Genomic DNA, 14,347 nt, shown 5'->3' with positions numbered 1-14,347 from the left:
TTGATGGTGACGTTTATTTTCCTGTTCCTGTGAAAGGGGCAGCAATCTGGAGATGTGTAACCCAAAACCATGCAGGCTGTGCTTTTGGATCCTGGGAGAAGGCGAGGTTTCTGTTTCAGAGAGAGGATCATGCAAATCTCTCTCTCTCACACACACACATACAGTTTTCATATTGCTTTGCTGGAATGGCTCTGTTTGGACTCATTGAAGTTCAAGGCACATCCATGGAGAAGTAAGGCAGTTTGACCAATGCATAACCTCAGTAACCTACAGTTTGGAGTCTCCAATGATGCATTAGATTTTTTTTATATATCTAATAAATATGTATATCTGGTTGGGAGAGGTATTGTGCACACACACACACACACACACACACACACACACACACACACACAAAATACCTCTCCCAATCCTTCTTAGAATAACCCACATTATTTTGCTAAAACTGTTTAATAACTTCTTGAAGTTGCCATAGCTTTGGGCCTGAGCATGTCTTCAAGGGACTCAGAGGTAGGGCATCCCTCCTGTTCCTCTTAAGTTTAATTCCTATTCTTTCATCTTTTCATTCTGCTCTTTAAAGCTGTGCTACGCCTTTGCAACTGCAGCTCACTAGGCTTCTCAGAGGCTTCGATATTGGCATTGATCAGTGCCACATCTGCACCTATGCCTGCAAACATTGAAGAAATGATCCCTCCATCCAGCCCTAGGAGGCTGAAGACCTTGCTTGCCTTGTTCTAATCTCAGGCCTTGGTTTGTCAGGTCTTGTTGCTCCTTCCAAAACTGTATTCATTGCATCATGCAGGGCAGGCTCCTATAATTTACCTTTGTATGCAATGCACCTTTGGAAAGGAAAGGTGTGATACAAATATATGTTGCAGGAAAAGTTAAAGCAAATCTTTCAGGCTGAGGTGGTCCTACCTTCCCTGAGAAAAGTGTGATTTACTCCTAAGTAAAGAGAGTTTACATAATTTAACACCCATTTTTTGGGTGGCCTCTCCCAACAAACAGAACCTGCCTTCCCCTTTCCATAATAATTTGAGCGTTTTTGAGGGAGCAACCTTCTATTCTCCTGTCCTACCTATTCACCCTCCATCTTGTATCAGTCTTTGGTGATCTTGGTCTCCTTCCTCTTCTCCTCTCTCTCTGTTTTGCAGTGCAGACAGAATACTTGATCTGGATTCCTGGCTTTTGATTCTTTCTTGCTAACTGGCTTTTCCCTCTCTGCTATCCCAAGGTGAAGCTTATCAGAGTATCCAAGGAAGCTGTCAGGCTTCCATCTCTTGCTAGTTTTGTTCCGGTGAACAGAATGGTGCACTCAGAGCAGGATTTTTGCTGTGGCTTTTTTGAACACTTTAGGTCACTCTGGGAGCTTTGGGTCACTTTTGGAAAGGAAAACCTGAAGGTTCATTGTCATGTCCAGCTGGGATGAACTCTGCCACTCGTTCAAATATTTGGATTCACACACATACCCCCATGCACATTTTCTCCCAATCTTAGAGTTGTCAGCTTTTCCTTATTATAAGGGAGGCCTCTTATCCGAAGGCCAAAAAGGTCTGTCTCTTATAGGACTGGCAGCTCTGCCTTCTTATATGGGATGTTCTCAGTTTGAAAGCTGGAAGGCATTTGCTTTTATACAGACTGAACAAGACAACCTCGGATCTCACATTTGGGGGCGGGAGGGATGCACCCTCCATGAAGACAGAAATATATGCATCATGTCATTTACGAATGTGGACCATGTGTTAATTTTACAGAAATGAACCGGAATGGGTATTTTGGTAGAACGACGACTTGTGAATGGCTCCTTCCTGATTGTCAAGTCTACGTTTTCAGGAATTTTGGCTGTCCATTATTGCTATTCTGAAGACCAGGCATCCTTATTCAAGCCCAAAGTGGGGAAAAAATCATTTATCCCCATTTCCAGCCACTCTATGCATCAGAAAGGGCCACCGATATCTGTTGTCCTGGGGAGATCCAGGTTTTAATCCCTGTTTAAGCCAAACCTACCTCGCAAGGTTTTTGTGTCTCACCTTGAGCTTCTTGGAGGAAAGACGGGCTATAAAAGTGACTCCTCAGTTTTTCTTGTGGGCCTTCAAGTTGTTACAGACTCAGGGCAATCCTAAGGTGAACCTATCATGGCTTCTTCTGATGGGGTTTGCCCTTGCCATCCTTTGAGGCTGAGAGAGTGTGACTTGACCAAGGTCACCCAATGGGTTTCATGGCTGAGCTGGAAATCGAACCCTGGTCTCTAGGTTCCTCATCCAATGCTCAAACCATTAGGCCATGCTGGTGGTCAACTCCTCAGTTATTATTATTATTATTATTATTATTATTGTGTGTGTGTGTGTGTGTGTGTGTGTGTATATATATATATATATATATATACTGTACATTTTATTGTATATACTGTATATCTTATATTATAAATCAAAATACAGGTGTTTATTATATTATATAATATAAATATATCCCATATTTTACACATGGAATCCCATAGCAGGCACACACACACACACACACACACACACACAAGCACAAATTTAAAATTTATATATATTTATGTAGTGCTGTTACGTTTTGCACGGCACTTTATGGAGCCATCGAAACAACATAAAAACCTGCCAATGGCGCAAAATCTAAAACCCCAAGACATATAATAGAGTAAACAGACAACTGGTCTTATTAGAAGAGTTCTAAAACTATAGTACTACAGGCAGACAGTTACAGAAACACACACAGACAAACGCACACAAACACATATCGGATGCATATCGGATGCAGTAAACCACGGCAGCAACTACAGGACCCACTTTCTCTCCATTCCCACATGGGATATTTATGGGTTTAGTAAGTTCCAGAGCAATCTGCTACCAAAGGCCTAGTCAACTACATCAGAACAGAATTTGGAGAAACAGTGGTTCCCAATAGGCAAAGACTGCATCCCGATGGGCAAGACTGCATCTTATCACCTTACTTGTTTAACGTATATGCTGAAAACCCGCCGGATTCCTCATGATTGGGTGGGCTATAAATAAATAAATAAGTTATTGTTATTATTATTGTTGTAAAACATAAGAAAAGCAGGATTAGAATCAGAAAAAGGAGGAGTGAAGGTAGGCAGAAGCAACACTAACCACCTAAGGTATGCAGATGACACCGTAATACTAGCAGAAGACATTTAGGAATTGAAACAGTTAATAAGGAAGGCCAAGGAGGAAAGTGCAAAGGCAGGCCTAATGCTGTACATAAAGAAAACAAAAATAATGACCAAAGAAGAAATGCACAAATTCAAATTAGACAACGAGGAAATTGAAACAGTCAAAGACATCTCATATCTAGGATCAAACACTGACCAGAATAGAGACTGCAGTCAAGAAATAAGAAGACTAGGATGGGAAGGGCAGCTATGAAAGAACTGGAAAAGCTACTGAAGAGCAAAGACATGAGCACTAAAGTCACAATGGTTCAGGCCATTGTATTCCCAATTACCATGTATATGGCGTCATTGGGGGTGCAAGGGGTGCAGAGCGCACCTAAAGGGGGGTGACACCACTGAAACACCTGTATTTTGGCAGAAACATTGTGGCATTTATCTCCTTAAAATGCTTGCAGAGATGGTGGGAGTGAGGTAAAGGTCAGTAGAAGAAGAAAGGATCCCCCTGGAATTTTTTAAATTTCAAATTTCAAAATTTTAAATTGAATTTTAAAAAATTGAATTTTTTTTAAAAAATATTCTTTTAATTTAAAAAAAATATTATATTTTAACCAAATCTTGACTATGTATTTGTAAATACATTTAGATTATGTGTATGATATTGCAATCTAAAGGTCTAATTTTAATTTTGCTAGTTGTTTATGTCACAGCTGTTAGCATTGCAGGCAGTGGGACATGGGAATTACGATTCACGAGCAACATAAGTGCAAAGAAACCACGACTAAGGATTCTGTATAGTGTGAACTGGAGGAGGTCAATGGGAGGGTGACACCATGAGTTCCTGCACCAGGTGACACTGACCCTAGGGACCTACGCCATTGATGTACGGATGGGAGAGCTGGACAGTGAAGGAAGGAAGCAGACAGAAAGAACATCAACTCGTTTGAAAGGTGCTGGACAAGAGTACTGTACTTAAGATGCCATGGACAGCCAAGAAGGCAAACAAATGGGTTCTTGAACAAACCTTTCTCTTCTCTTCTCTTCTCTTCTCTTCTCTTCTCTTCTCTTCTCTTCTCTTCTCTTCCCTTTCTTTCCCTTTCCTTCCTATTCCTTCCTTTCTAAGGACGTAGCTAGGATTTTAGGAAGGGGGGGGGGGGTCCAGACTAAATGCCACCATTATAATGGGGCTTGGGTGCGGCGGCGCAGCAGCACACACCATTCATTTTTCTAATAGAAGGGGGGGTCCGGACCCCAAGAACCCCCCCCTTGGCTATGTCCCTGCTTCCTTCCTTCTTTCCTTCCTCCTCCTCTTCTTCCTTCGCTTCCCTTTCCTTCTCTTCTCCTTCCTTCCTTCCTCCCTCCCTTCCTTCCTTCTTCCTCTTCTCTTCTCCTTTCTTCCCTTTCCCTTTCCTTTCCTTTGCTTCTCTTCTCTTCTCTTCTCCTTCCTTCCCTTTCCCTTTCCCTTTCCTTTTCCCTTTCCCTTTCCCTTCCTTTCCTTCTTCTCTCCTCTCCTTCCTTCCTCCTCTTCTCTTCTCTTCTCTTCTCTTCTCTTCTCTTCTCTTCTCTTCTCTTTCTTTCTTTCTTTCTTTCTTTCTTTCTTTCTTTCCCTTTCCCTTTCCCTTCCCTTCCTTTCTTCCCTTTCCCTTTCCCTCTTCTCTTCTCTCCTCCCATCCATCCTTCCTTCCGATGCCTGCAAGCCCTTTCCCAGCTGCTGTTCCTTTCCCCTAAGTTCCCAAGGACATCCGTCCTGCTTACAGGCGCATCGCATAGGCTGCCCTTATCTCCACATTAAATAACAGTTTCAGACAGCTAGAGAGAGAGAGAGAGAGAGAGAGAGAGAGAGAGAGAGAGAGAGAGAGAGAGATAAACTCCCTCCCATTCATTCCCTGGGCGCAAACTGAGAGCGATCCTCTTCCTGCCATGATCCCTTTGCCGGGTTTAGGAATCTTGCACAGCTCCTCTTGGGCTGACTCTCAGGGAAGCGTGCAGAGTGGTCCAGCCTTAGGCTTTTTCAATTTTGGAATCTGGGATCCAATGGCATCCAATCTTTTCCCCTTCATCCTTGCGGTGCTTGCTCTCTCCCTTGGAACTGTCCTCTGTTTGCCCAGCTGCTGCCTCTCTTTCCTGGACTTTGGCAAGAGTCCAGGGTCACTCTGCAAAGGCAGAAAGGGGAATCAAAAAGAGGGACTGATCCTAGCTAGGCAGGGGTCTTAGAAAGTTATAGGCAACTGCGCCTGGCTAAGGAGGCTTTGCTCCTCGGAGTCATCACCTTGGATCTCCCTTCAGACTTGCATCTTGTTTGCATTGCTCTCTTCAGAGAGATCCGCAGCACCCCTGAGCCCTATTGTTGTTGTTGTTGTTGTTTAGGTGTTTAGTGACAAGAGAGAGGACAAGAGGTTCCCGGCTGCATTCTCACTGCAGAAGTAATCCAGTTTGGACACAAGGCTATGGAATTCTGGGAGATTAGTTTGGAATGCTCTGGAATTCTGGGACGCTATGGGATTCCATACGATGGAATTTAAAATTTTAAAAATCAATTATTATTATTATTATTATTATTATTAATTTCCCACCTTTCCTCAAGGCTCAAAGCAGAGTACATGTTAAAATACAAATGAAACCACAGAACACCAAAAGTTAAAATACAGCACTACAAAGCCATTAAAATACACTCATATAGATAGTAAGGAGACCCTGTCACAGGGTTTTGGAGGCTGAGAGTGTGTGACTTGCCCAAGGTCACCCAATGGGTTTCTATGATTGAGCAGGGAATCGAAGCCTGGTCTCCAGCATCATATAGTTTAACACTCAAAGCACTACACCATGCAGTCTCTCTCATTCTGATAGTGTTGGCCTTTTGGTACAAATGAGGTTTTCATAGCAAATAACAACTTCAGTACATTTCTATGGCATTTTAGATAGCTTTTATTAGTTAAAACCCTAGGACGACAACCACTCACATTATTTCAGTGTCATTGTTTCTGCCCTGTTCAGGATGTACTATAGCAGGAGTGGGCAACCGCATAAAAGAAACAGGCCAATTTTCACGCCACTTACACCCTTTTGCACTTTCAACATCTCTGCACCAAAACAGAACAAGAAACGATGTGATGTCGCTTCTTATTTTGGTTTTGGCCAATTTTTCACATAACCTCCAACGTTTCACCAACGAAAACCAGAACACATGTGACCAGGCCACAACAGAGTGTGGTTGAGATGCCAAAAGTTATTATGTATTAAGGAAGAACGCATAAACTGGATCATGGTGCAACGGTTTGCTTTTGCCTGAGAACTGGGAAAGGCAAGGCTCCCTCCTCTTCTTCTCTCACTTTCTTTGGCTGAGATCAAGCTACATTTGCCCTTGGAACGCAGTTTGCAGCAATGGAAGTAAACCAGGATCAGGGGAGAAGTGAGCAAAGTGAGAAAAGCGGAAGGAGACTGGGACATTTTAAAAGCAGCTGAAGAAGGGGATGGCAGAGGATTAACTGGGACTGTCCATACCAAATTGGACAGTATGTTTTCAGGTTTTTTCTCTCTTTTTCCTTCCTGCATTTTGACATTTTTGGGGTGGAGGGAGCAAAACCACCATGTTTTGCTGCAATTTTGAGTATTTTAAGGCCAGTTTTGTGTGTGGGTGGTTGGCATGGACTTCCCTGGGCCTTAGAACCTTATTGCACATGTTATTTTCCCCATTATGGGAATGGGAAGGGGACTTTCGGGGCCGCACACAACTGGGAAAAAACAGATTTTACCATACAGCAAATCATCCACAAAATGGCCCCATTCTATTCCCCGGTGCCAATCCATCCCCATTCAGTGCTGAGGGGTGCCATTTTGCTTCCGACCCAAACATTAAACGCTCCTCAGCACTGAATGGGGACAGCTTGGTGCCGGGGAACAGAATGGGGCCATTTTGTGGACGATTTGCGGTGCGATAAAATCTGTTTTTCCCCAGTTGCTCACAGCCTCAAGAGTCCCATTCCCATAATGGGGAAAATAATGCGTGCAATAAGGTCCTTAGACTCCGAAGACATGGAGGAGGCTGAGACAGGGGCAGATCTGGGGTTGCCTGGATCAGGCTTAGGAAGCTGCAGAGGGAGAAAAAGGCTCTATGGACTGTAGGAAGAAGGTGCTAGGACTTGTGGAGCAAAGGCAGGTCAAGGAGTCTTTGTTCTTCCAGGCTAGAAGCCAAGAAGAGAACTAATAGGTTTCAGCTGAGAGAAGCAGAGGCCTTTTAAAAGACCTCCAGTTGCAGAGGCTCTTTGCAGCTGACAGCCAGTCTTGCAGCTTTGTTGTTTCTTGCTCTTTAATCCATGACTTTGGTTATCTGACCTCTGGACTTGCCTTGTGGCTGAACTCTTGCCTCTGCCCTTTGCTGTGACTGAATGGTATTGTGTGACTTTTGGACTGGACTTTGGACTATTCCTTTGTATACTCCCCTTCTGTGCTGCCCTTAGTAGAGGTAAGCAGGACAGTGGGGTTCTTGTGGCTCTGGGTTTCAGGGACCGCAAAAGAAAAAGAAAAGGGGCCTAGTACATCTATTTCTTTCCCATAGTTTGACCTAGAAAGAATGACCTGTACTGATATAAAAATATATATATCTTGATATAAGCAGATATGTTTGGAATGGTGGTTGTAACAAGGAAATTGCACCATTTTACACATGTATGCACAAACGCATTGTATTTAAGATCATTGTTCCAAAGCCTTCCAAGCATGAGACTAATGTTTCCTTGCACGCTTTTGGAGATATGTGTATTTTAGTGGTTTTAATTGGTGAAGATTTTAAAGAACGTGAACCCTTGATACTGGATGAAATGTTTAACTGCAGCTGGAAATCTGTTAGTACGTCAAACAGCCATTGCTTTTCTGGGATTCTAGTGTGGAAGGGAGGAAAAAGATCTGCTGGTTTTAAGCAACCTATTTCTCCAGTGCTTTACTACCTTCCTGGCTGTTTCCTTCCTTGCTACCATCATCTGTATTGCTGTACCTAAACAGGTATAGTGCACCTGCAGATTTTTAGCTTGCAAATGATAATAAATCCACATTTCTCAGAGTTATAGTTTCCCTCTGAGCTATTCTAAACTTTTCCATCTTATTCCAGACTTTTTCTGGGGTGGGGAGGAAAGAAGGAATAAAAAAAGAAAGTGAATGGGTTATGCATGGGAGGGAACACCTACCAGAAAGTCATTTTTATTTAGACTAAGAAAAAAAATATATATATATGTGATAACATCTGTTGAAATTCAATATTTGTGTCAGACTAGATTGAAACTCCTCAACACTTTTCCTGGTGAAAAAAATATCCTTTTATAATATAGAAGCTGATGATGGGGCGGAAAAATGTATTAGATAATAATAAATAATAATAAAATATTTATTTGTATCCCGCCTCTCCCGTTTGAATGATAACCCTTTCACCAATGTAACCAAATTAAAAAGAGGGAGGGAATAGGAATGAGATCAGCCATGTGCAGCTAATAAAATTGTCCAGTACTGCTTTTTCAAGGCTAGGAATTAATACAGCATTTCCTGGCTTTGTGTCTGTTTATTAATGCCTAGCCATCGAGTAATTTTAATTGAATATTTGAACTGCCGAAGTGTATGTTTTCAGCTTTAGATCATCTTTGATGCGATGGAGTGGGTTGCGGTATTAGAGCGGGGATATCCTCTTCGTAGTCGAAAGATAATAAAAGGATGCTGACCGCAACACTTCTTTGTATCCACTTCAAGGAGGAGGGGAGGGAGCATCGAATACCTATCCCTTCCAAATGAATGCATCCATAATAGGATGGATTTGCCAGTTGGCATGAAAGCGGAGGTCACCTGGAGGAAAATGACACCTAAGGTCTAAAGGAGTCATCTGCTGTAAGAGATCCTGGGAGTCGTGCCAGATCTCGCATTTAAGAGGACAGCATCCCCAAACTTTATTGTTGTCCAAAAATAACATAGGAGAAGGGAGGCAAGAAAAGCATCTGGAAATCATCATCACCCATCCATCCATCCATCCATCCATCCATCCATCCTCACAATGTAATGCGATTTACATGTATTCTTGGAGCACCTTTTAATACATTATGCTAGTAGTAAGTTTGGGTATTTAAAGGGATTTGTATGTTGAGGCATTTTATATATACACACACACAATGGTCACATGCACAATGCTCACATGCACAACGGAGAGTTTTTGACACCAAATAGAAATTTGGCAATCAGATCTAGCAATTACGTTCCTTCATATCTTTTGTTTGGAAAAAAAGCCCTTAAAAATATAGGGTGCATTTTTTTTATCAAGCTCTTAAAATGCTACAAAAATGGATCTATTTACACATGTGACAGCTGATAGTGTTTCTGCTGCCTGTGTGTTGTTGTGTCCCCTGGTTCTGAGGAAACATGAAATACGTGACACTTTCAGCTGCAACCTATAGCATGCTTGTTGTGAAACACTGGCTTGAATGGAATTACTTTGGAAGAAAAGTGACTATGCATTGCAGTCATAAGGGATACGAATTAGGATTATCTATACTTAGATTTCACCAGAATTCATTGTATTATGGCATGGGCCAATGCTCTGTGCACTTACTGCGAAGCAATTGTTACTGAATGTCTTTCTGAGCAGATATGCATCCGAGTGGTGTGTTTATTTTCGAATTGGATTTTAAATACATTTTGCCAGTTTGATCTTGTAGGACATGTCCAATATAAGGGAGGCATGTTCGACTTCCTTTTAATATTAGACAAGAGACATGGAACATGAAAGGTGTACATAAGTTGACAATTATTATTCGCATTTACACAGGAAATCGTTTTTATGAATAAAAAATAAAAATGAAATTATGAAAACCTAAAGTTTGATGGGTAAGGTTTGACATCTTTTATTTCTTTCTGAAGTTTTGCCATTACAGAATTCATATGAACATTATAAACTGCAGTCCTCAACCGTGTTAGGTCCAATTAAATTCATAGGGATTACTTCTACGCAGACATGTATCGCACTGCGTTGTTAAAAGGAAGAAGTGGGAAATCCGCTTTAAACAATCTTAATTTGATGGCTACTATGCTATCGGTTAAAACGATGGCTTGGATTATTTGTAAAGATTCATTGAACCTAAGGCTACCATGCCCCATGGAGGAAGTCCCATTGAACAAAGTGGGGCTTACTTCTCAGTAGCGCCATAATTGATCTCTGCTTTCTACAAGGCTAATACGGCTTAGCTTTTAAAGAACGCCCTTATTAATTATGCTTTGTTTGTTTTAATATATTTTCACTGAATTAGGTATCCAAGAGAATCTTCTGCATCAGTGATGTGAGAGTTCCTGTTACCTGAAGCCTGACAAGGTACAATTTGATTTTCTTTTATGGAGTTGGACTCTTAATGTACAAAGAGAGCCTAGCTTCAGCATGACGCAAATGTATGTATGAACTGAGCGCAAGTGAAATGTCTCGATTAGTTTCCCCAAAGCTTTGAGAAAGCTGCTGTTTTTAATAATATCTGTTCTCTAGCTTGTCTTTGGCCGCCAAACGGAAAGCGCCTACACAACTTGTCTTGCTTGTGCAATCTTTTGCAAATGCTGCAGTGTTATTGTGCTTGTGTATGTGTGTGTGTTTTACATGAAATGCATTGCCAAATTTACTATGACTTTATGGAGCCCATCAACTGCAACAATGGGTCTTATGTCCAATCAAATATCTGTGTTGCTCATGTACCTCTATGTCTATACCCATCTATATTGGCAAATAATCATCCTCTGCTACAGAAATAAGCATCTGTAATCTCATATATTCTTTGGCATGATTTTCAGAGCAGAAAACCAAGAGTCTTAATAAAGTGGATGCAGGTGGTGGTGAAAAGTGTAAATGGAAAGTGGTCTTAATCTAGCTTTATTGTTGAAGAAAGCATCTACCTCTCTTTTCTTTAGTGAAAAGGTCAGCAAGACTGTAGGGTGGTTTTTGGACTATAACTCCCAGCATCCCTCCCCATGAATTGTACTTACTAGGGCTGATGAGAGGTGCACTCCAATAGCTGTCCACCTCTGCTGTAATCTATTAGAAGTATCTAATGGTCTCTCCTTGTCCTCATAGTTGATAGGAATTGACCTTCTAAGGAATTGACCTTCTAAGCAGTTGATATACTGTTGTGTGTCCAGATGAATTGGGGAAGGAAATATGTGTCTAACTGCTCCTCTTATGTTCCTGTTTATATGCCATAGCAACTATCTGAGAGTAGAGTTTCTACTTTCACATACCACCATCAATATGCATAGAGTACAAGAGGACAGGCCTTTGCTTCAAGGAGTGCAGCACCTAGAGTTTACAACAGGACGGATAACTGGGGAAGTGAAGGGCGATGGGTGGAAAGGGTGAACAGTAAATTAACATTTTATTATTTTGGGCATAAATACTGTATTATGGTGTAGTTATTGGCTTATTTAATTCTGCCCCATTGCCCGAAGGCAAGCCTTTGACAATAGACTGGATTTAGCAGACCCTGTGTTAAGCATTAAGATGCAACAATGGGGAAAGCTATGTGTTGGATTTTTGTTGGCTTAAGACACAGAGCCAAGCAGGGATGGAGGAGAGCATCTAAACATTGGGAAAACCCTTTGGTTGGTACAGGGTCAGTTGTCTTTGTGATCAGTTCTGTTGAACTATGATGCTCAATATGATTTATGGGAGCTGTCAGTATATTTGAATATCTTAACTCATCCAGTTCTGGTTGCCTCTCTTATCTGTCATTCTGCCTTGCCAAGATTTAGCACTGTTGGTTGAAATGTTTTTATTGTACTTTACATTTTTTTTGGGGGGGGGGGGGACAAGGGTATGGCATTTTGATGCCTTGGGCCTATCATTAAACAGAGTGAGGTGGATACTTTAGGTGAAAAATGTTGGAAGGGACATTAGTGATATACTGGAGGATTATGTTGTAGATGCCTTTCAGGTTCTCTTGCAAGCTATTCTGAGTCTCCAAGTAAGGATGCAATGAATACTGGCAATTTTGCTCTTTCTAGACAAGCAAACATGTCTTGATACATGGATACCAGTCCAGAAAATGGTCAGCCTTCCTGCAGCATTTTGCATTTTGAAATATTCGTTTCTGCAAAAACCTTGATGTTTGTGTGAAAAAACAACAACAGACCCCTGATTTATCTTCAGACAAGATAATTCTGTGCACAATCTGTATTATTTACACATACCGTTTTCTGCACAAAAATAGCCTTTTAAAGTTTTTCTGCACATTCCTAAAGAATATTATAATACCCAGAAGTTTAAAATCATTGAACAAAATCTCTCCCACGATGAGAATAAAATTGAAGTTATTCGCTCTTGCGTGTGATAATCAAATACAGTTCACTGATAGTGTTCCATCAAGATTCAATAATCAGTTCCTAGACGTTGAATGGAAATGGATGCTATGTTGTTCCTTCTTTCAGGTAGTAAACTATTGAACAAGCCTTGGGCTTTGTTTTGTTTTTAGCAATGTTTCACGGTTGATTATTTGGACATAGCGAGAGACTCTCCATTTGACATGTTAAGGATGGCCAAGCAGAGACCCAAAATTCTTTCTCCTCCTTTTCCATTTTCTTTTTCCCTTCCTTTCTTTCTTTGGACCATAGAGTTTGGAAAGAAAAAGCCATTCCACTTTTAGAATTTGTTTTTAAAACAATCTCTTAGTACCAGGGGATACCATAATGATTTTAAAAAATTATTTCAATTACCTGGTATCTCTCTGTGTGACCTTTTCTCTGAATTCAGGTCAAGAATCCTGTCCCTTCCCTTTATGCAGCAAACTGCTTTCCAGTTTATTGAACTAAATTGAATTAAAATTAATTTGTTGGAGAGGGTTAATGGGATAGCAAGTACTCCGTGTTTATAATAATTTGCTTGTAGAGGTCAATGGCCTGGTCAATGGAGAGACAAATTATCTGGGGACAAATTATTTGGGGGGGAAGAGGTGAAGAGGAAACCCTTTGCTTCCTTGGATGGATCCTTATTGTAGTTACTTCATATTTACAATCTTGCATGGTTAAGAGGGAAGGTCTCTTTCTAGAGCACAGAGGTAACTGTCAGATTGTCAGTGTTTTTGACCTTAGTTCCTATCAGTCCTATCCAAAATAGTCAGTGATGAAGGATTATGAACTGTAGTTCAGAAGCATTTGCAGGGCCACATTTGCCCACCCCTGTTGCAGAAAGTGAGGGATGTGGGTTGTATCTTCTGTGAAGTGGTAAATTGTAATCCCTGAGCACAATGTCTAAGGTTAAAAAGGCATGGAGCATGTACAGACTGGTGTTATACACATTACACCATACATCTGCATGAGTGATTTACTCCCAATTCTCCCTGGGCTCACTGCGTCCAAAATCCTGAATTGAGTCCAGAATGTCTTCATGATGCCTGCATCCAGTTTGGGGCTTCCTCTTCCTAACCTGGATTTAAAAGGCTTCCCTTTAGCTGTGGGCTTTCTCCAGATCTCTCTGCAGCAATGATGGGTGGCTGTCTTCCCACATGGTCCTTGCAAGTCACTTGGTGACCCCACTGAGGTTGCAAGTCACTCTGAGGAGAGAATGAGGTGCCCAGCATCGATAGTAGCTGGGTGTCTTGAACTGATCTCAGCAGTGGCACAGGATGATGAATGGGCCACATAGGAAGACATCTGCTCATGGTTCACTGCTGAAAGGTGAGGGGGAAATTCAGAGCCAGTCTGGAGCATTCTAGCAAGTGTAGACAGAGCCCGACTTTCACTAGGGCTACATCTACACAGCAGAAATAATCCAGTTTACACTGCTTTAAATGTCATGGCTCAATGCTATGGAATTCTGAGAACTGTAGTGTGTTGCAGCACCATAACTACATTTATGGCATCTGGGAGTTTGCAGTTTGGTAAGGCTGCAGAACTCTCTCACAGAGGATTTTAAATACCTTACAAAACCACAAATTCCAGGATCCCATAGGATGGAACCAAGGTAGTTCATGCCATGGCAAGGTACAGCTGGCCCTCCATATCCATGGATTTATTTTATACATGGATTCTAGCATCCAGAGCTTGAAAATATTTTAAAAATATATAAATTCCAAATGTAAACCTTGATCTTGCCATTTTGTATCAGGGACACCATTTTATTATGCCAGTGTATTTGATGGAACTTGAGCATCCGCAGATTTTTGTATCCATCCAGGTCCTGAAACCAAACCC

At 41.4% G+C, this 14,347-nt stretch overlaps 1 protein-coding gene across 1 annotated transcript in view; it reads left to right on the top strand.

Moving 5' to 3' along the window:
- Nucleotides 1-14,347, top strand: part of LOC149305991 (transcription factor Maf-like) — a 179,712-nt gene that overhangs the window by 9,709 nt on the left and 155,656 nt on the right. Inside the window, exon 2 of the mRNA XM_089476736.1 lies at nucleotides 10,432-10,493. Coding sequence (XP_089332862.1) covers nucleotides 10,432-10,465 — 34 coding nt within the window. The 3' untranslated portion in view covers nucleotides 10,466-10,493. The remainder of the gene's footprint in view (nucleotides 1-10,431; nucleotides 10,494-14,347) is intronic.

Source organism: Sceloporus occidentalis, unplaced genomic scaffold, assembly GCF_023333645.1.
Source record: "Sceloporus occidentalis isolate IW3139 unplaced genomic scaffold, rSceOcc1.0.p SCAF_10, whole genome shotgun sequence".
In the NCBI taxonomy this organism is placed as follows: Eukaryota; Metazoa; Chordata; class Lepidosauria; order Squamata; family Phrynosomatidae; genus Sceloporus; species Sceloporus occidentalis.
The sequence above is the reverse complement of the archived record's forward strand: the minus strand, read 5'-3'. Positions and strand labels throughout refer to the sequence as shown.